This window comes from Crocodylus porosus, unplaced genomic scaffold, assembly GCF_001723895.1.
Source record: "Crocodylus porosus isolate Cpor-Errol unplaced genomic scaffold, CroPor_comp1, whole genome shotgun sequence".
NCBI classification, from domain to species: Eukaryota; Metazoa; Chordata; order Crocodylia; family Crocodylidae; genus Crocodylus; species Crocodylus porosus.
The window spans coordinates 120,065,054-120,080,471 of NW_017728886.1; the positions used below are offsets into that span (position 1 = coordinate 120,065,054).

Below are 15,418 nucleotides of genomic sequence, written 5' to 3' on the forward strand. Positions count from 1 at the left end.
GCCGGCCAGCAGATTTTAAAATGGTGGCCACCACTCCAGAGGCAGCGGATAGCACAAAGAGCAGGCGGCTGTCAGGGTCATCCACGGTGCTAGCCCCGCTGGGCAAATGGAGAAGAGCCAGCGTGCTGGAGGGAACAGTGGCTCAGAGAGCAAGCTTGATGACTGGGACACCGGCGGATCAACCCCGAGGCAATGGACCGGGTGAGCAAATGAAGATTGAGATGATCCAGGAGGATTCAGAGTACCCTGAAGTAAGTGCCAAGGCGGTGGGTGCGGACTTAGCTGAAGAGGGGCGAGAGGCCGAAGGACCACCTGGTTGGCAGGAGATCGGGGCAGGATCGCCACCGAGAATAAAGGACGCTGATTAAGGGAACAAGTGTGCAACTAGAGAGCATCCGAGAGGTGCCACTCCTGTTCATGATAATAGGGAGCTGGTGGTAGAACCTCTTAGAGGAGGCACGTAGCATGGGGTGCCCAGGGTGACGGGTTTGTGGTGTGGGACCTACTGTAGTAGTGGCTAAGGCACCGGTTCAGGCTAGTGCAAAGGGGTCGACATCAGGGCAGGAGTATCCCAAGGGTTTTGGGGGAACTCGAAGACGAGAGCCGTGTTAGAAGCCTGATGAACCATCACTGAGCAGGCTTGGGAAAGTGGAGGCCACAGGTAGCATGAGGCCGGGGTGTAGGGGTGGCAGAGCCCCGTGTGCAACCGGCAGGCCAAACCCGGGCCACCGAGGGACCCGTGAACTAGCCCCATCCCACTGGTGTAATAACAAGTCATGGCAGGCGAGAGCGGGGTTGGCAACACGGGAGGACGAACAACCACAGTAACACACAAGTCCGGGAGGGGAGTAGCCAACGACCAGGAGAACAGAGCTCCCAGAAGCGACACACGAAGGCCCGTCAGGGACAGACCCAATTAGTTTTAAGATGCAAATCTATAAACTATATATAGTGTGGCAACAGCAAGACACACCCTGTGACCTGGAAGGTCCCTTCCAATACTATGCTACTTTATACCTAATTGTTAGTAAAAGAGATTAATACCAAAAATTAGCCAAATAAATAATTCCATGAATAGTTTAAGAGCAAATCATGATGAAAATCATGATCTTTTCACCAAGAGAAAAAGTGGTGAGTTTTTTCCAAATATCTTATCCATTATAAAATAGTCTCCAGATGCTACTGTTTGTCCTAAGTAGCATAGGCAACTGATGCCTCCTGAGCGGCCAGTCAGCAACCAGAGGGGATCCCCCCACAGTTGCATGCACCGACCCATAAATTCTAGCAGTGTACCCAAAAGGGCCAGGGGCACACCTGGAAGTGCCAGCAGTGCTTCTCCTGGTGCCCCCACCCCCTGGCCAGCAGCCGGCACTCTCAGGGTGGGACCATCACTCCCGCTTGCCTCCCCCCTGCCATCCATCACCTAAACAGGGATTGCTGGCTGTCAGGGAGCGCACCAGAGGGTGCACGTAAACCCCTTACGTGTCACCACTGAACAGTAGGTCAGTATACCAGTCATTACACTTTTAAATGTTGTTTTCGGCATGCTGTGTGGTATGAAGAATGCCTCTTTATATTTCACAGCCCTTTCAGAACAATTGGTGTTTTTTTCCATTCCTATTAAAGTTGCACTTTCAGACAAAATGTACTTGTAACAAGGCAAGTTAGTCTGCCTGGAAGGAAATTAGGTATCACTCAAACAGCTGCCTGTATCACAAATGGTTTAATAGTAAGATATTCTTATTTTTATTCATATATTCATTTATTCCTATGGTTGAAAATGAAGCTTTCAATGTGCATTTTAGATAGTGGGTCAAAAATCACCCCTGCAAAGAAAAGTCAAGGAAGATGATCCAGGTTGTTTCTGAAATTAATTTTGCTCATTGTCCCTGTTTGTTTTATCAGGAAAAAACGTATTCTCTCAGCCATCTAAGTTGGAAATTTGCAACTGGCTAGCACCAGAATAAAAAATTACTAGGAAAAGATACACAGGGGACATGGAGAGTGTTTTTAGGATAAATATATGAAAGCCCAAGGGTAACATTTGCCATTTAACAACATCTTAACTAGGAGCTACAAGCCTGACCAGTGGACATGAGCCAAGAAGCAAACAAAATAATCAAGGGCAAAAGAACATTTTGTATAGTAGAATGCAGCTGAACCTGAGAAACCCTGAGAAACAAATGCAAGAAGCTCGAAAGGAAGATTAAGATAAATAACTTTTTTCCTGGTACATAAAAGAACAAAAGGTCAGTAATGTAGATAGAAGAGCCTTTAAGGAGATCACATGAGTAAATTTATTGACAGAAGAGGAAGGCACTGAACTGCTAAAACAATTAAATGAATTTTACATGCAGGTGTTAGCAAAGGAGGATAGATGACAAAAACAGACAAATTTCCCAAGGGGGAAAAGAAGAAAAAGCACTGCAGAATATACAGACTCTGCCAGAACAAGATGCGAGGAACAAAAAATTATGGGGTCATATGGGCTGTATTCCTCAGGATGATACAGGAAGTGGCAAAAATGGGAGCAAAACTGAGATACGATAGCCCTCTGCTGTTGAATTCTTTTCTTTGCAAGAGGTTTGTCAGCTGAAACTTCTAAAACATATATTTATCAGATAATCAAATTTAGGTTTTCAGTCCAGCCAGTCATATTTCATTGATAGCCATAGACGTCTCTAACCTTCTGTAAATTAGATGAGCTTAAAGTGAAAATTTAAAGGACCATGTCTTCATCTGATATACATTTGCATAGCTTCATTGAATTAAACCAATTGAAAATCCTGTACAGACATGTGCCACATTTGAATAAGGAGCATTAGAAGAAGCAAAGCTGTGACAGGACCAGGAAAGCCATAAGGAAAAGAAAAGCCTTAAAAAGAACTTATCCAAAGGCCAGTGCTGCCTTAACAACATTCTAATTTTGTCATACAGATCAAAGATCTATAGGAAATGCTCACATGACCAGTGTGGTCTATGGAAGATTTAGCTATTGTACATGATGGTATGTGACTGGACAGCTGGTGAGTGGGGAGCGGGGCTCCTGCCTGCAGTACCAAGAGCCCCATGTGGAGGCAGCCTAGCTCACCTTGGTAGCATGTGCTGCTGGATGCAGTGCTGGGAGCCACAACTGTTGCCAAAGAGCCAACCCAGCTGGCCCCATGGTGCACATGCATATGGGTTGGTGTGGGGAATGTATGCAGGGTGAGGTTTGTGGGTGTACGTGGGGTTTGTGTGTGAGTGTGGTCCTTTCTGCTGCATGCCCCCCCACCCCACATGACACACAGCTCCTGCCACTGGCAGCAAAAGCAGCAGGTGGAGGGCTCTCAGGGTGCCCATAGCCCATAGCTGGACTGGCCTGCTGGCATGCACCTTCATGCTAGACCAGGTTGTTTCCATCCCAGCAAATCACTGTAGGCCATCAGGCCACAGCCATATGCCATCAGGCCAGGCCAGGCCAGCTCCATGCCTCCACACGGGGCTTCCAGCACTCCAGCAGGGAGCTGCACATGGGGCCATGGAGCCAGCTCAGCCTGGCCTGACAGCATGTGTTCCCAGCTGCAGTGCTGGCACAGAGCCAGCTCAGCTGGCCCAATGATGGACAGCTCCTGCAAGGAAAGCCAAGAGCCGCACCTGGTGACATGGAGACTGCCTGGCCTGATGGTGCGTGGACCAGGACCTGTGGAGAATCACATGCCATCAGACTGGGCTGGCTTCATGCCTCCAAGTGCAGCTCCCCACTGAAGTGCTAGAAGCCCCACATGGAGGCACAGAGCTGGTCCACCCCAACCTGATGGCACATGGCTCTTGCCTGCAGTACTGGAAGACCCACATGCTAGCACAGAGCTAACCCAGTCTGGTTCAAATGTACACACCAGCAGGTTGGGCCAGGATGGCTCTGTGCTGCCAGGTACAGATCCTGGGACTCAGTCAGAGCCATGCACTGGTGGGGAGCCCTGCCTGCTGTGGCCCATGAGCACCCTGAGGGCCTGCCACCTGCTGCTGCTACCACCAATAGCAAGGGATGTGCACCATGGGGGGGAGGAGTGGCAGGGGACCCACACCTACCCACAAGCCCTACACCCACCCAAACACCCCCCCCACAAACCCTTCACCCACCCCCTCACAACCCCCACAGACATCCCCACATCCATTCACAGATCTTCCCACAATCCCCACACACACCCACTCACACCCCTTCACAAACCCTGCACACACAAACCTCCCCCCAACAAATGTTACACACACATCACATCCACCCCAACCATACTCCACACACAATTTAAAAAAGTAAAACTATTTTGAGCTATTATGCAATCATCTCTATATACACTATGCAAACACACTTAAATCAAGACAATAATATTTTTCAAAATAAAATTAAATATATTATAGTAGGTATTTGATTTTTAGTACATGATTTGTGGGGGTTTTCTGGTTCCAAGATGGCAAACCCCTCTCCCAAAAGGACTACTTCTAGGGGTGAGGGGAGGGACTTTCAGTGGCAAAGATCAGGGTTTAGGGGTGGTACTTCTGGTCCCCAAGATGATCAGGGCACAGAGCACCTGTCAAGGGGCAGGGCTACCCCTGTGGCCCTCAACAACACACCATAAGTTGTTAAGTGGCCCTCCAGCCAAAATAATTGCCCACCCATGCTTTAACTGCAAGATCAACCTTCTTGCCATGGAGGATATTAACATTTAATGTAGAAAGTCAAGGATCCAACAGTGGAGCTCCTTCAGTCACCTGTAAAGGACGCTTGAAGTAATGTTACCACCCAATTTACAAAAAGGCAAACAATTTCCCAATATTGATAAAGGAGCTGCTGCTTTAAAAAACCCATGATGCTTAGCTAATAAAATGATGGTAAAGAGGACTATTCTATCTCCAGAACAAGGAAAATGAATGCTATTATTATCCAAGAACCTGTCAAGCTAGGCTGCCACCTGGCAAGTCAACAAAAATGAAAAAGAAGCGATCATCAGTAATTGGATGGTGCCCCATTTAAAAAGATGCTGATATAAATCTTTCATCAGTGGTGAAAGGGCCATCATACACATCTTCCCAAACACAGTAAACCCTACCCACTCGCTCATCACACAATACTGCCTAGCAGGCCACAGAGCACATACCCATGTCTGCCAATATTCCTCCCAATTATTCAATACACATCCTTTACTAGGTGTCTTAAACAGGACAATCTCACTTATCTTTAGTAATTACTGAAAAAGTGACCATACATTTACCTGATGGAATATAGAGATGTCCAACAGCGACATATTTCTGAAGGCTTGGAAGAACATAGGAAGGTTTTCCATGACATGCTGGGCTTTGTTTAGAAGAGAGCTGATGCTAGAAACTAGATCCAATAAGGTGTTAAGCAAGTTATCTACCTCAGAAGGGATCTTGACCTTGAAAGAGAAAAAAGGTAGATGTGACCCCAATTAACCACACAAAATTTAACCTATCATTCAATTAGATGCTTATAACTTCTTTAGTCTCTTTCACGTGCTGTTTACAGGAGCTCCAGCAAACAGTTTACCCAAACCCTATGGTAGCCTACATACAATTCAGTAAGGGTGTATCTATACATCACCATGCTTCTGTACTTCCTTTTCCAAAGTACTGAAGCATGGCGCAGTATGGGTGGTTATTGCACCGTGCATGTGGTGCATGGTTAGATTTCACCGCAGCAATGCACTACAGCAAGGGAGTGTGCTGCTACGGTGACATAACTGTTGATCACATGTAGACCCACATGATCGTTACATTGCTGTAGCGTACCATACAGCAACATAGCATGTCACTACGCCACCACAGGGTGATCTGTAGGCGGACCCTAAGTGTCCCAAGTTCTGCCTAGACAAAGTGTGCATTACAGTCAGTTTTAACTCCTTCCACTTGGAATCAAGAACCTGCAGAGCATCCTTCTCCTTCTCCAGCTAAATGGATCTCTTTTTCTACTCTGTTGATTTCCATGTGTGTAAACACAACAGGTGTTTTTCCTGCCACTGAATCTGGATTTTACCCTTATGCTAATTTACCACTTAAACATTAATTTTAAAGAATTCAGAATTCATTATTTAAAATTGACTTACCGTTTCAATCATTTTTCAAGTCAGCATTTGACTTAAATCCTCTCCATCCCTACTAGTTCCTCACTTCTCTCCCTTCACCCCACTCAGCATCTCCACCTCCCCCTCCGACCCCACCTCCCCTTCTGATCCATTTTCCAAGCTCAGGTACGCATAGAACTACAACAAGCGAGCAATGCTCGTTTCTAGATGACAGTCCCACGTGGGCAGCAAGTGGAATAGTACTATGGTCCAGATCACTTAGGAGTCTAAGTTCCATTAGAACTTAGATTATTAAGTTTTATCCAGCTTCAGCCTTGCTGATCTCAGATTATTCTGAATCCTATTAGCCTGAGCCAGTGAGTCTAGCTGGAAAAAAAGACACTTGATCTCTTTGCTTGGTGCTATTTGCAGAGTACAAGAAAGGAAACCCCAGTGCTGTGTTATGCATTGGAGGGGTAATCCTTCCAAGAAGAAATCTTGGATTGATTTTATTCAACCCATACACTTGAGTACTGTTGTAACTCCCATGTTTTAGCTAAAATTTGGAATTTGGGACAAAAATATGCTACTGCCAGAGTGGGGGAAGTATTCCAGAACCTGCTGGACTACCACAGCAAAAGAATACTTTCAATTTCTTTGTGCTGTGAGTTAAAAGAATGATTCAGGTAATGGTAGTATCATGGAGTGTCATATTTATTCTCCCAAACAATGCCAAACTGAATTTCATAAAGTAAAAATGCAGCTAATTTAACTACCAGAACTGTACACTCAGCCAGGAATTTTAGAGGGGAGGGAAAAAAAAAAATCAAACTATTGTTTATGATCACCTACAGAATCTCCAGAATTCCCAAATTATTACTTAATTTACAATTTTATTGGTGATAGAAAACATGACTGGCAATACAGCCCCATTCTTCAAATCACTCCACTGGCTCCACAGTACTAAATGAGGTTACAGGAAGTTCGGTAGGGGCTGTGTTTGGATTTTACTGGGCTAAGGGTCTATAGCAACACAAAATGATAGCAGCAGAATGGATAGATAGTAAATTATATATTTATAATTCTAGTTGACATCTCTAAAAGTTTTCCAAAAGTTCAGGAATTAAGTATTTGCTTCTCTTACCTTATAAATGATATTACGCAAGTTCAAATTCTGAGCAATCAGTACAATCATAGTATACAAGTCCAGCGCTGGCAAAGCACAAAGTTCTTTCACTGCCTGAGAAGTTTTGTCATTTCCAGGAAGCATCAGCAAAAGACTAAGGACCTCCTTGTCACATCTTCCAGCTAATGCTACTGCAAGAACACTGTAAAAAAACTATTGTAATGAACTGTAATTAATGTTCATCCTTCATGAAATGTATCAAGAATTTTTACATTAATAAAGTAGAAATGTGTGTCACCAGGTTATTTCCAATAACCATCAATAGTACAGGAAGCCAGAGACTTATATAGCTTTATAGCAGGATATGTTTATATTTTAACTTATTTTTGTGTATAAATTGGTAAAAAAAAACCAAAACAAAACAAAAAAACACATATATCATAATTTGCCGTAGAATCATAGAAAATTAAGTTTGGAAGAGACCTTAGGAGGTCATCTAGTTCAACTCCCTGCTCAATGCAGGACCATTCCCAACTAGATCATTCCAGCCAGGGCTTTTTCCAGCTAGGTCTTAAAAGCTTCCAAGGATGGAGATTATTCTACCACCTCTCTGGGTAACCTGTTCCAGTGCTTTACCACCCTCTGCATAACAAAGGTTTTCCTAATATCCACTCCAAACCTCCCTTACTGCAACTTGAGACCTTTGCTCCTTGTTCTGTCATCTGCCACCACTGAGAACAGTCCAAATCCATCCTCTTTGAAGCCACACTTCAGGTAGTTAAAGGCTGCTCTTAAATCCCACGCAACCCCGCCCCCCGCAGCCTTCTCTTCCCCTGACTAAATAAGCCCATTTTCTTCATAAGTCATGTGCCCCAGCCCCCTAACCATTTTTGTTGCCCTCCACCGGACTCTCTCCAACTTATCCACTTCCTTTCAGTAGTGGGGGGCCCAAAACTGGACAGTACTCCAGATGTGGCCTCACCAGTGCAGAATAGAGGGGAACGATTACTTCCCTCTGTCTGCTGGCAACGCTCCTATGGTGGGCCAGTAGTGGGTGCTCTTGCATTGAGCCACCCACCTCACTGTGCCCTACAACCTTCCAGGCTCTAAGTGCCTCCCTGGGGGCACCTCATGTCTGGCCGACCCCCTTCCTGGAGCACACCTGCTAGCCCGGGGGTAGAGCTGCCACCACCCAGGAATGGGCTTGATTCTGGCTCTGCACCCCCTGGGAAACACAGGGCTAGTAGCCCTCGAGGGTACTTGACTCACCTCCAGAAGTTGAGATGCTTCCCTCAATTGGAAGCACAAGTAGTCGTCTCCCTTAGTCAGCCAAACCAAGGGGACCCCAAGGCATAATCTAGACCCACTCTTAATAAGTCTCCCACACTAGGTACAAAGGAGAACTTTATTGGTTAAAAGGGGTAGGGTTGGAATAGGGTACAGAGTTGAGTAGTATCAAAGAAATCCCTTAGAGCAAACAGGGTGGCTGGAATAGACTTTGATCACCCATCTGAGTTACTGCAAGCTACATATCTAGTTAGATCTCACATAGCTTACTCACAAGTATCATCCAGAGGCAGGTGGAGATTCCCTCTGGAGGCAGGCAGTTCCTTGATCATGAGTTTTGAGAGAGAGAGAGCAAGTTTCAGATGGTCCAGCTCTTCTCTCTCTCTCAGAGTTTCTCTCATGGCTGCTGCCCCCTCCTCCTGGGCAGTCCTTAACTTATATAGCCCTTATGACATAATTTACCTGGTCCAATAGAGGCCAGCACCTTTTGGCTGTCAGCCAACCAATTTGAAATGCATCACTAGTTGCTGGGAAGACTGTCAGTCTCTAGCTCACCAGGGAGCCCAAGACCCTCACCCAGGTATGTGATGCTAGTCACGAAGGCAGAGGGAGCAGGTTTCCACCCTCCTTCTGGAATGTATCCAGCTTAGGTTACCTAAAGAGATAAGGTAATTGCCACAGAGTAGAGTTTTTGGGGAGAAACAGAGGTGGCCTTCTGCCACAGCTCCTACTAATGCAGCCCAGTATGCTGTTAACCTTCTTGGCAACAAGGGCATACTGTTAACTTGAGATCCAGCTTCTTGTCCTGCCCAGGTCCTTTTCTGCAAAGCTACTGCTTAGCCAGTTGGTCCCAAGCATGGGATTTGTTCATCCTAAGTGCAGAACTTTGCACTTGTCCTTGATGAACTTCATGAGACATCTTTTGGCCCAATCCTCCAATTTGTCTAGCCCTACCTTCCAGCATATCTACTACTGCCTACAACTTGGTATCATCTGTAAACTTGCTGAGGGTGCACTCCATCTCATCTTTCAGATCGTTAATGAAGATTTTAAACAAACTGGCTCCAGAACCAACCTATGGGGCACTCCGCTTGATACCAGCTACCAACTAGACATCAAGCCATTGATCACTACCCACTGAGCCCAATCCAGCCAGCTTTCTATCCACTTTACAGTCCATTCATCCAACCCATACTTCCTTAGCTTTCTTGCAAGAATGTTGTGGAAGACCATATCAAACGTCTTGCTAAAGTAAAGGTATATCACATCCACTGCTTTCCATATTAATCAATCTGTCATTCAATCAGCAGGCACTCACCCCACAGATACACATACAACAATGAAAACATGCTTATCAAATCAGTTTAATAAAAATACACACTTCATTCTGAGGAAACACCTAAAAACAAGCCAAGGATTTGCATGTCACTATGGTCAAAGACTCAAATCCTATTGTATACATACATACTGTAAGGGCCCCAATTTCAAAGTGCTCACTTAATCTAAGATTTAAACAATGCTCAACAGACAAACAGACACATGCATCAAAGGGAAGGGCAAGATAACTGTAAATGCAGATGTATTTCCTTTATTTCCTAGTACTACAGTGCCATCCTTTAAGAAAGTAATGTTTATAACATGGTTTGGTTTTTTAATTGCCCAGGAAACAGAAATTTCCATTCCCAACCACCTGTATCCCATACCACTTGAGGCATTATCCAGTAGGCTAAAGCAAACTCTTTGAACTCTGTCAGGAAATCCAGAAGTTGGTACATCTTTGTAAGCATTAGCATTATACACCCTTAGCACAGTATACTCAGTAAGTGAATAGTCATATATTTCATGAAGTTTCTGAAGGCTCGTAAGGTATAGTCCCATGGTAATGTGCATCACCAGAGTCTAATCTTAAGGTGACAAAAACAAGGATAAATGTAGCAAGGTCACTATACAAAAAGCTTAGTCATATTCTCCCCCCACAAATGCAAAAGAAAAAATAGTTCATTCATAGCATAGGCTGTTCCATATCATAAACATACAGGGCTACACAAAAAAACTGCACTTGAAAGAGTATGCTTGCAGCTCATATAGCATTAGACACTTATCACTGTGCTTCAGTTGAATCATGTGTATTTAAGTACTCATTTGCATGTACAAGTGTCAGTGTGAACATGCAAATATGTGCACAGATGTGAGTATATGTACAGAGTTTCCACAAGTATATTTGAAAATTCTGCCCATTACTATTTATTATTTTAGGAGAACAAAGTCTTACAAGTTCACTATCAAGTTCCTCTTTTACTGGATCACTTCCAGGTGACTTCTCTTGTCTAAATCTACTACTAACAAAATAATGAACTAGTAATAATGGCAGTTACTCATATTGCCCAAGGAGCAGAAGAACAAACAGAAATCACATGCAATTAGAGTTAGACTTGTCCTGTAAAAGAATTTGCATGGAGAATGGCATCTTTCAAAGTCAAGCTTTTTATGGAATAAGCCTGCAGCTCCCTTTGCCTTGTGGAGCATCAGTGACATCCAGTGGCTGCTTGATTGATCCGATTAGTATAAGGCTAAAGCGCCAGAATACCAATTCATTCCCATTTATAAGTATGTGTGTGTATTTGGAAACAGAACCTCTTGTCAGCAGACACCCTTTACAATTCACACAGGATACAGAAGAGGTTATATGACTCCAACCATCAAAGAAGGAATAGGCCGTGAAAAACAGGAGACACAGATAACGACAGCAAGGCTCTTAAGAGAAGGACTCATCCTTTAAGGGAACACAAGAGGGCAGACTGCTGTCTGCACTCCATTCTTAGGCAGGACAATTTCTCCACGAAGCCTGGCTATTGCTCTCCAGACTTTCCAGGTGGCAAAAGTTCAGATTCAATGCTGGTATAAATTGAAATGCCGCTAGCAGAGATGGAGTCATAGCCAGTTACAGTAGCAGAGAATTTGGCCTATGACACTTTAGAGCAGTAGTTTTCAATCTTTTTTTCATTTGCAGACCCCTAAAAAATTTCAAATGGAAGTGCAGAGCCCTTTGTGAATTTTTAAATGCAAGTGCAGACCCCTTTGAATTGCAGTTCACATACTTCCAATTGATCGTGGTCCTCTTTTGCGGACTCCTTAGACATAGTTTGCAGACCTCCAGGGGTCTGTGGACCACAGGTTGAAAACCACTGCTTTAAACCAACAGGGCTTGCAAAATGTATCCCATAGGAACATGAGAAATGCCATACTGAGTTAGAACCACAAAGGACATCTACCTGGTATTCTCTCTCTCAGAGTGCCACAGAAAGATGCTAAGGGAAAAATGCAGGGTCTATCAAGACCCAACCATCCCCTTCCTCTCTACCTTATAACTTCTAGCATCAAGAAACCTAAGGAATTCTGATTTCAGGGCTCTATAATTCTGTTGTCATATTTAATACCTACTGACAGAACTATCAAGAATTTGTCCAATCCTCTGTTGAACCTAGTTAATTAATCAGCTTCTACAACATTTCCTGGTAATGAGTTCCCCCAGCTGACTATAGCAGTGTGAAAAGAACTTTATTTTATTAGCTTTCAACCTGTTTCCTAATAATTTCTTTTATATGTCCCCTAGTTCTCATCTTGCAAGAGGCAGTAAACAGTACATTCTTTTTTCTCCACCAGTCATTATTTGTATAGACTTCTGTCATATCTCCTCCTCAGTTATCTTTTCTCTAATCTAAAAAAGTTTTCCTCTTTATAAGAGAGAAAAAGGAAATACACTATTTAAACATTCACCATCTTAGAGTTTCCAGCAGACTCTGAAATGTGTCCTAGGTTCTTCTGTGCCAGTATCACTACCCACCCCACTTAATGCCTTGATATCATTTTGAATTGCCAAAACCCTCATAATTTTCCATAGAAGAATAATGTGAAAATATGAAAGCCCAGACAAGATCAACTAAGGCCGGTGGCATACATTCAAATAAGTATGTAATGGGGTCTGATCCCAGATCCCAACAATCACACCTTCTCCCACACCATACATAAATAGCACAATGTGCAATTATGGGCAAGATCAGAGACAGATCCTAGTCACTACTGCCTGCAGCCTTGCTGTCAATTCCAGGGATGAAAAGCTCCCCAGAGAAGAGGAGATGAGGTGCTAATCCCACTCAAGAGTTTAAGTCCCCATTCCCAGCAGCCTAGCCAGGACTGCTGGGCATAAAGAATCAATGCTTCCAACACAAGATTTAACCTCAGGCAGAAATGAGGGGGTCCCTATGCGCGATAATGTAAAGCCTCATGCCCATCAGCCCTGTGGGAACTGGAGGATCAAGTCTTCCAATAAAAACCTTAGGGCAGGGAGCACCTCAGTTCCATCCACCAAAAGCCAGGTTCCTCTGCACCCAGCAATCCCAACAGTGCTGTTGGGCACTGGTGTCCAAAATACCCAGCATAGGAAGTCCCTCAGCTTCTCCACTTGGACCAAGGCAGCCCCAGGCCAGTTGGAGACTAGCTGGTTTTCTATTTTATAGTGCCTTAAATTAGATGAATGTGAAGCACCTTAAGGAGGCATTTTATAGGTCAAGATGCTCATCCAACCTATTTGTCATCCTGTACCTTGGAATGTGAGCCACTCCCTTCCAAGATGATGTCTATGGTTTCTTCAGAGATATTGACTGAAGAATGAAGCTGCAGAGTCAGTTCAGTAATGTTCTGCACAAAGTCTTTGATTTTCACATCTACAACACAGGAAAGAATGCATCCTCAGTGCCACACCCAACTGCTGAACTCAAAATGCCACTCAGCCATCCGCTTCCATACATATATTTGGGGACATGAAAGAGCAGAATGAAGTCTCCAGGAACCACTATCTCATTGCCCCACCAGTCCTACAGAATTCACAGTCAGGGTTCTGAGGTATATCACATCTACCTGTGGAGCAGGTCAAGAACAGTGCTTAATGCTATATAACTAATCCACTGGTTCATAAACTATCCCCTCAAGACCATTCAGGAGAGACATCCTAAATTGCTGAAGTTAATCTTCAGCAGGGATCCAGGTTTTTCATTCACCATGGAAAATGCAGAAAAATGCAGATTTCCTCTTTTTAAGGATAAAAACATGGATTTTTGCCCTTTGAAGGCAGGTTCCCCCTTGCAGGCTGGCAGAGTTCCAGCCTAAAACAGGGTTGCTTGGGGTTGGGGGGAGCTTGGGGAGGGTGATCAGGCAGAGAGCACAACGTGCATGTGTGCACACACACATACACATGACAGCCAGGCAGTGTGGAGAGCAGCTCCCACAACTTCCCACAGGTAAATCTATGGATGGGGCAGACTGTGGACCCCATGGTGAGGGAGGGAGTAGAGCAGGGCTGGGGTAGGGGGTGGTGCATGGGGCCCAGGGCCCAGGCAGGAATGTGCGGCTGTGTGGCCCAGCCTGGGAATGGAAGGGAGCCATGGGTGGCTCATCTGGGGAACCCGGCTCCTTGCCACTGCATGCACTCTCATGGGGGGGAGGCATGGGAGTAGTACATGCACCCCAGATTTTTGAGAATGTTGGGGGCAGATGTGGGCTGCCCACTACAGGCTCAGGGCTTCCTGTCTTGCTGCCCTCATGTCTCTGTAGGTCAGTGAGTGGGACCCAGAATGGGAGAGCAGAATGGGGTGGGGCTGCACCACCACGGTAAGGCACCCCTTGCCTTCCTGGCAACAGCAGGAGCAGCAGCATGGAGTTATGCCCTGCCTCACTGCTGCCAGGTGGGCAGGGGTTGCCTCACTTTAGCAGCACAGCTGGTGCAGGGCTTCCAGTGGCAGCAGTGACACCAAGCCTCCCTGCCCCACTCCACCCTCCTGCACCAGGTCCCACCCACCAGACTGCAGAGGGCCTAAGGGGAGGGCAGAAGGATGGGGAGTCCTGAGGCTACAGCAGGCAGCCCACATCCTCCCTCCCCTCATGGGCTCTGCTCTGGCCATACCACCCACAGAGGAGGGGAAGCCAGGCTCTATGCTCCACTCCAGCCACAGCAGCCACCACCTCATGCAGGTGGCAGCCAGGGAGCAGGTGCTGCTGGGGGCAGGGCAGGGGTCTGTGGGCCCTGGCCTGATCCCATAGTTCTGGCAACTGGGGCCCCCTCTGGCAAGGCTGGGCAGGTGGTGGGCTGTGGGTGGGGAATGAGGGGTACTGGCAGAGCCAGGGGCTGTAGATCAGAAGTAAGGGGCACTGGCAGGGCCCAGGGGGCTGTTGGTCGGAACCAAGGGGCACTGGCAGGGCTGGGGTGAGGGGGCTGTGCATTGAGAGTGAGGGGCAGGGCACTGGCATATCAGGGCTCAATGCCACAAAGGGGGTGGGGGGCGGTGGACAGCTGCAGCTGGCCCCATTTCCTGGTGAGCAAAGTGGACAGGGGGAGCTCTGATTTTCTATGATAAAAAAACAAAATCAAAAGCCAAAAAATATAGATTTTTAGAATTCATTATAATGATTGGGGCACTGGTTGTTCTTTTAAAAAAACAAATTGCTTTAAAATTGTAAATATATTAATAAAACGTGTTCAACTGATAACTTTATATGTAGTGGTGTTTCATTTTAATTGCAGAAAAACACAGATTTTGGAGGTTTTTAAATCAGAGAATTTGCCATTTTTAAATAGAGGAAACCAGGAACCCTAGGCTTCAGTCACTTAGGACAACTTGTGCTACTACACTGCAGATCTCTTTTCCTTTCACAGAAAGATTCCAGGATCATGTTACTGGGGAGCTTTGCTACCCTGGGGCCAAATTACTATGTGGGGAGACCACGGACAGAAACAATTTATTCATAAGTTAACTACACACTAGCAAGCTAGTGTTTTCCACATACAGAATTATTTTACCTTTGTTAAGTTTGTTTCAATTTAATATTTGTTTTCATGGCCTTTCAAACAAGCACACCATGATGATCCATAAAACAGCAGCAGGGTTTATAT

General features: G+C 45.3%; 1 protein-coding gene across 1 annotated transcript in view; it reads right to left on the reverse strand.

Annotated features, from left to right (window-relative positions):
• The window catches only part of ABCA13 (ATP binding cassette subfamily A member 13), a 368,570-nt gene that overhangs the window by 263,667 nt on the left and 89,485 nt on the right, over positions 1-15,418 (reverse strand). The window contains 4 exon segments of the mRNA XM_019537509.1: positions 4,000-4,002; positions 5,244-5,414; positions 7,204-7,398; positions 13,075-13,196. Coding sequence (XP_019393054.1) covers positions 4,000-4,002; positions 5,244-5,414; positions 7,204-7,398; positions 13,075-13,196 — 491 coding nt within the window.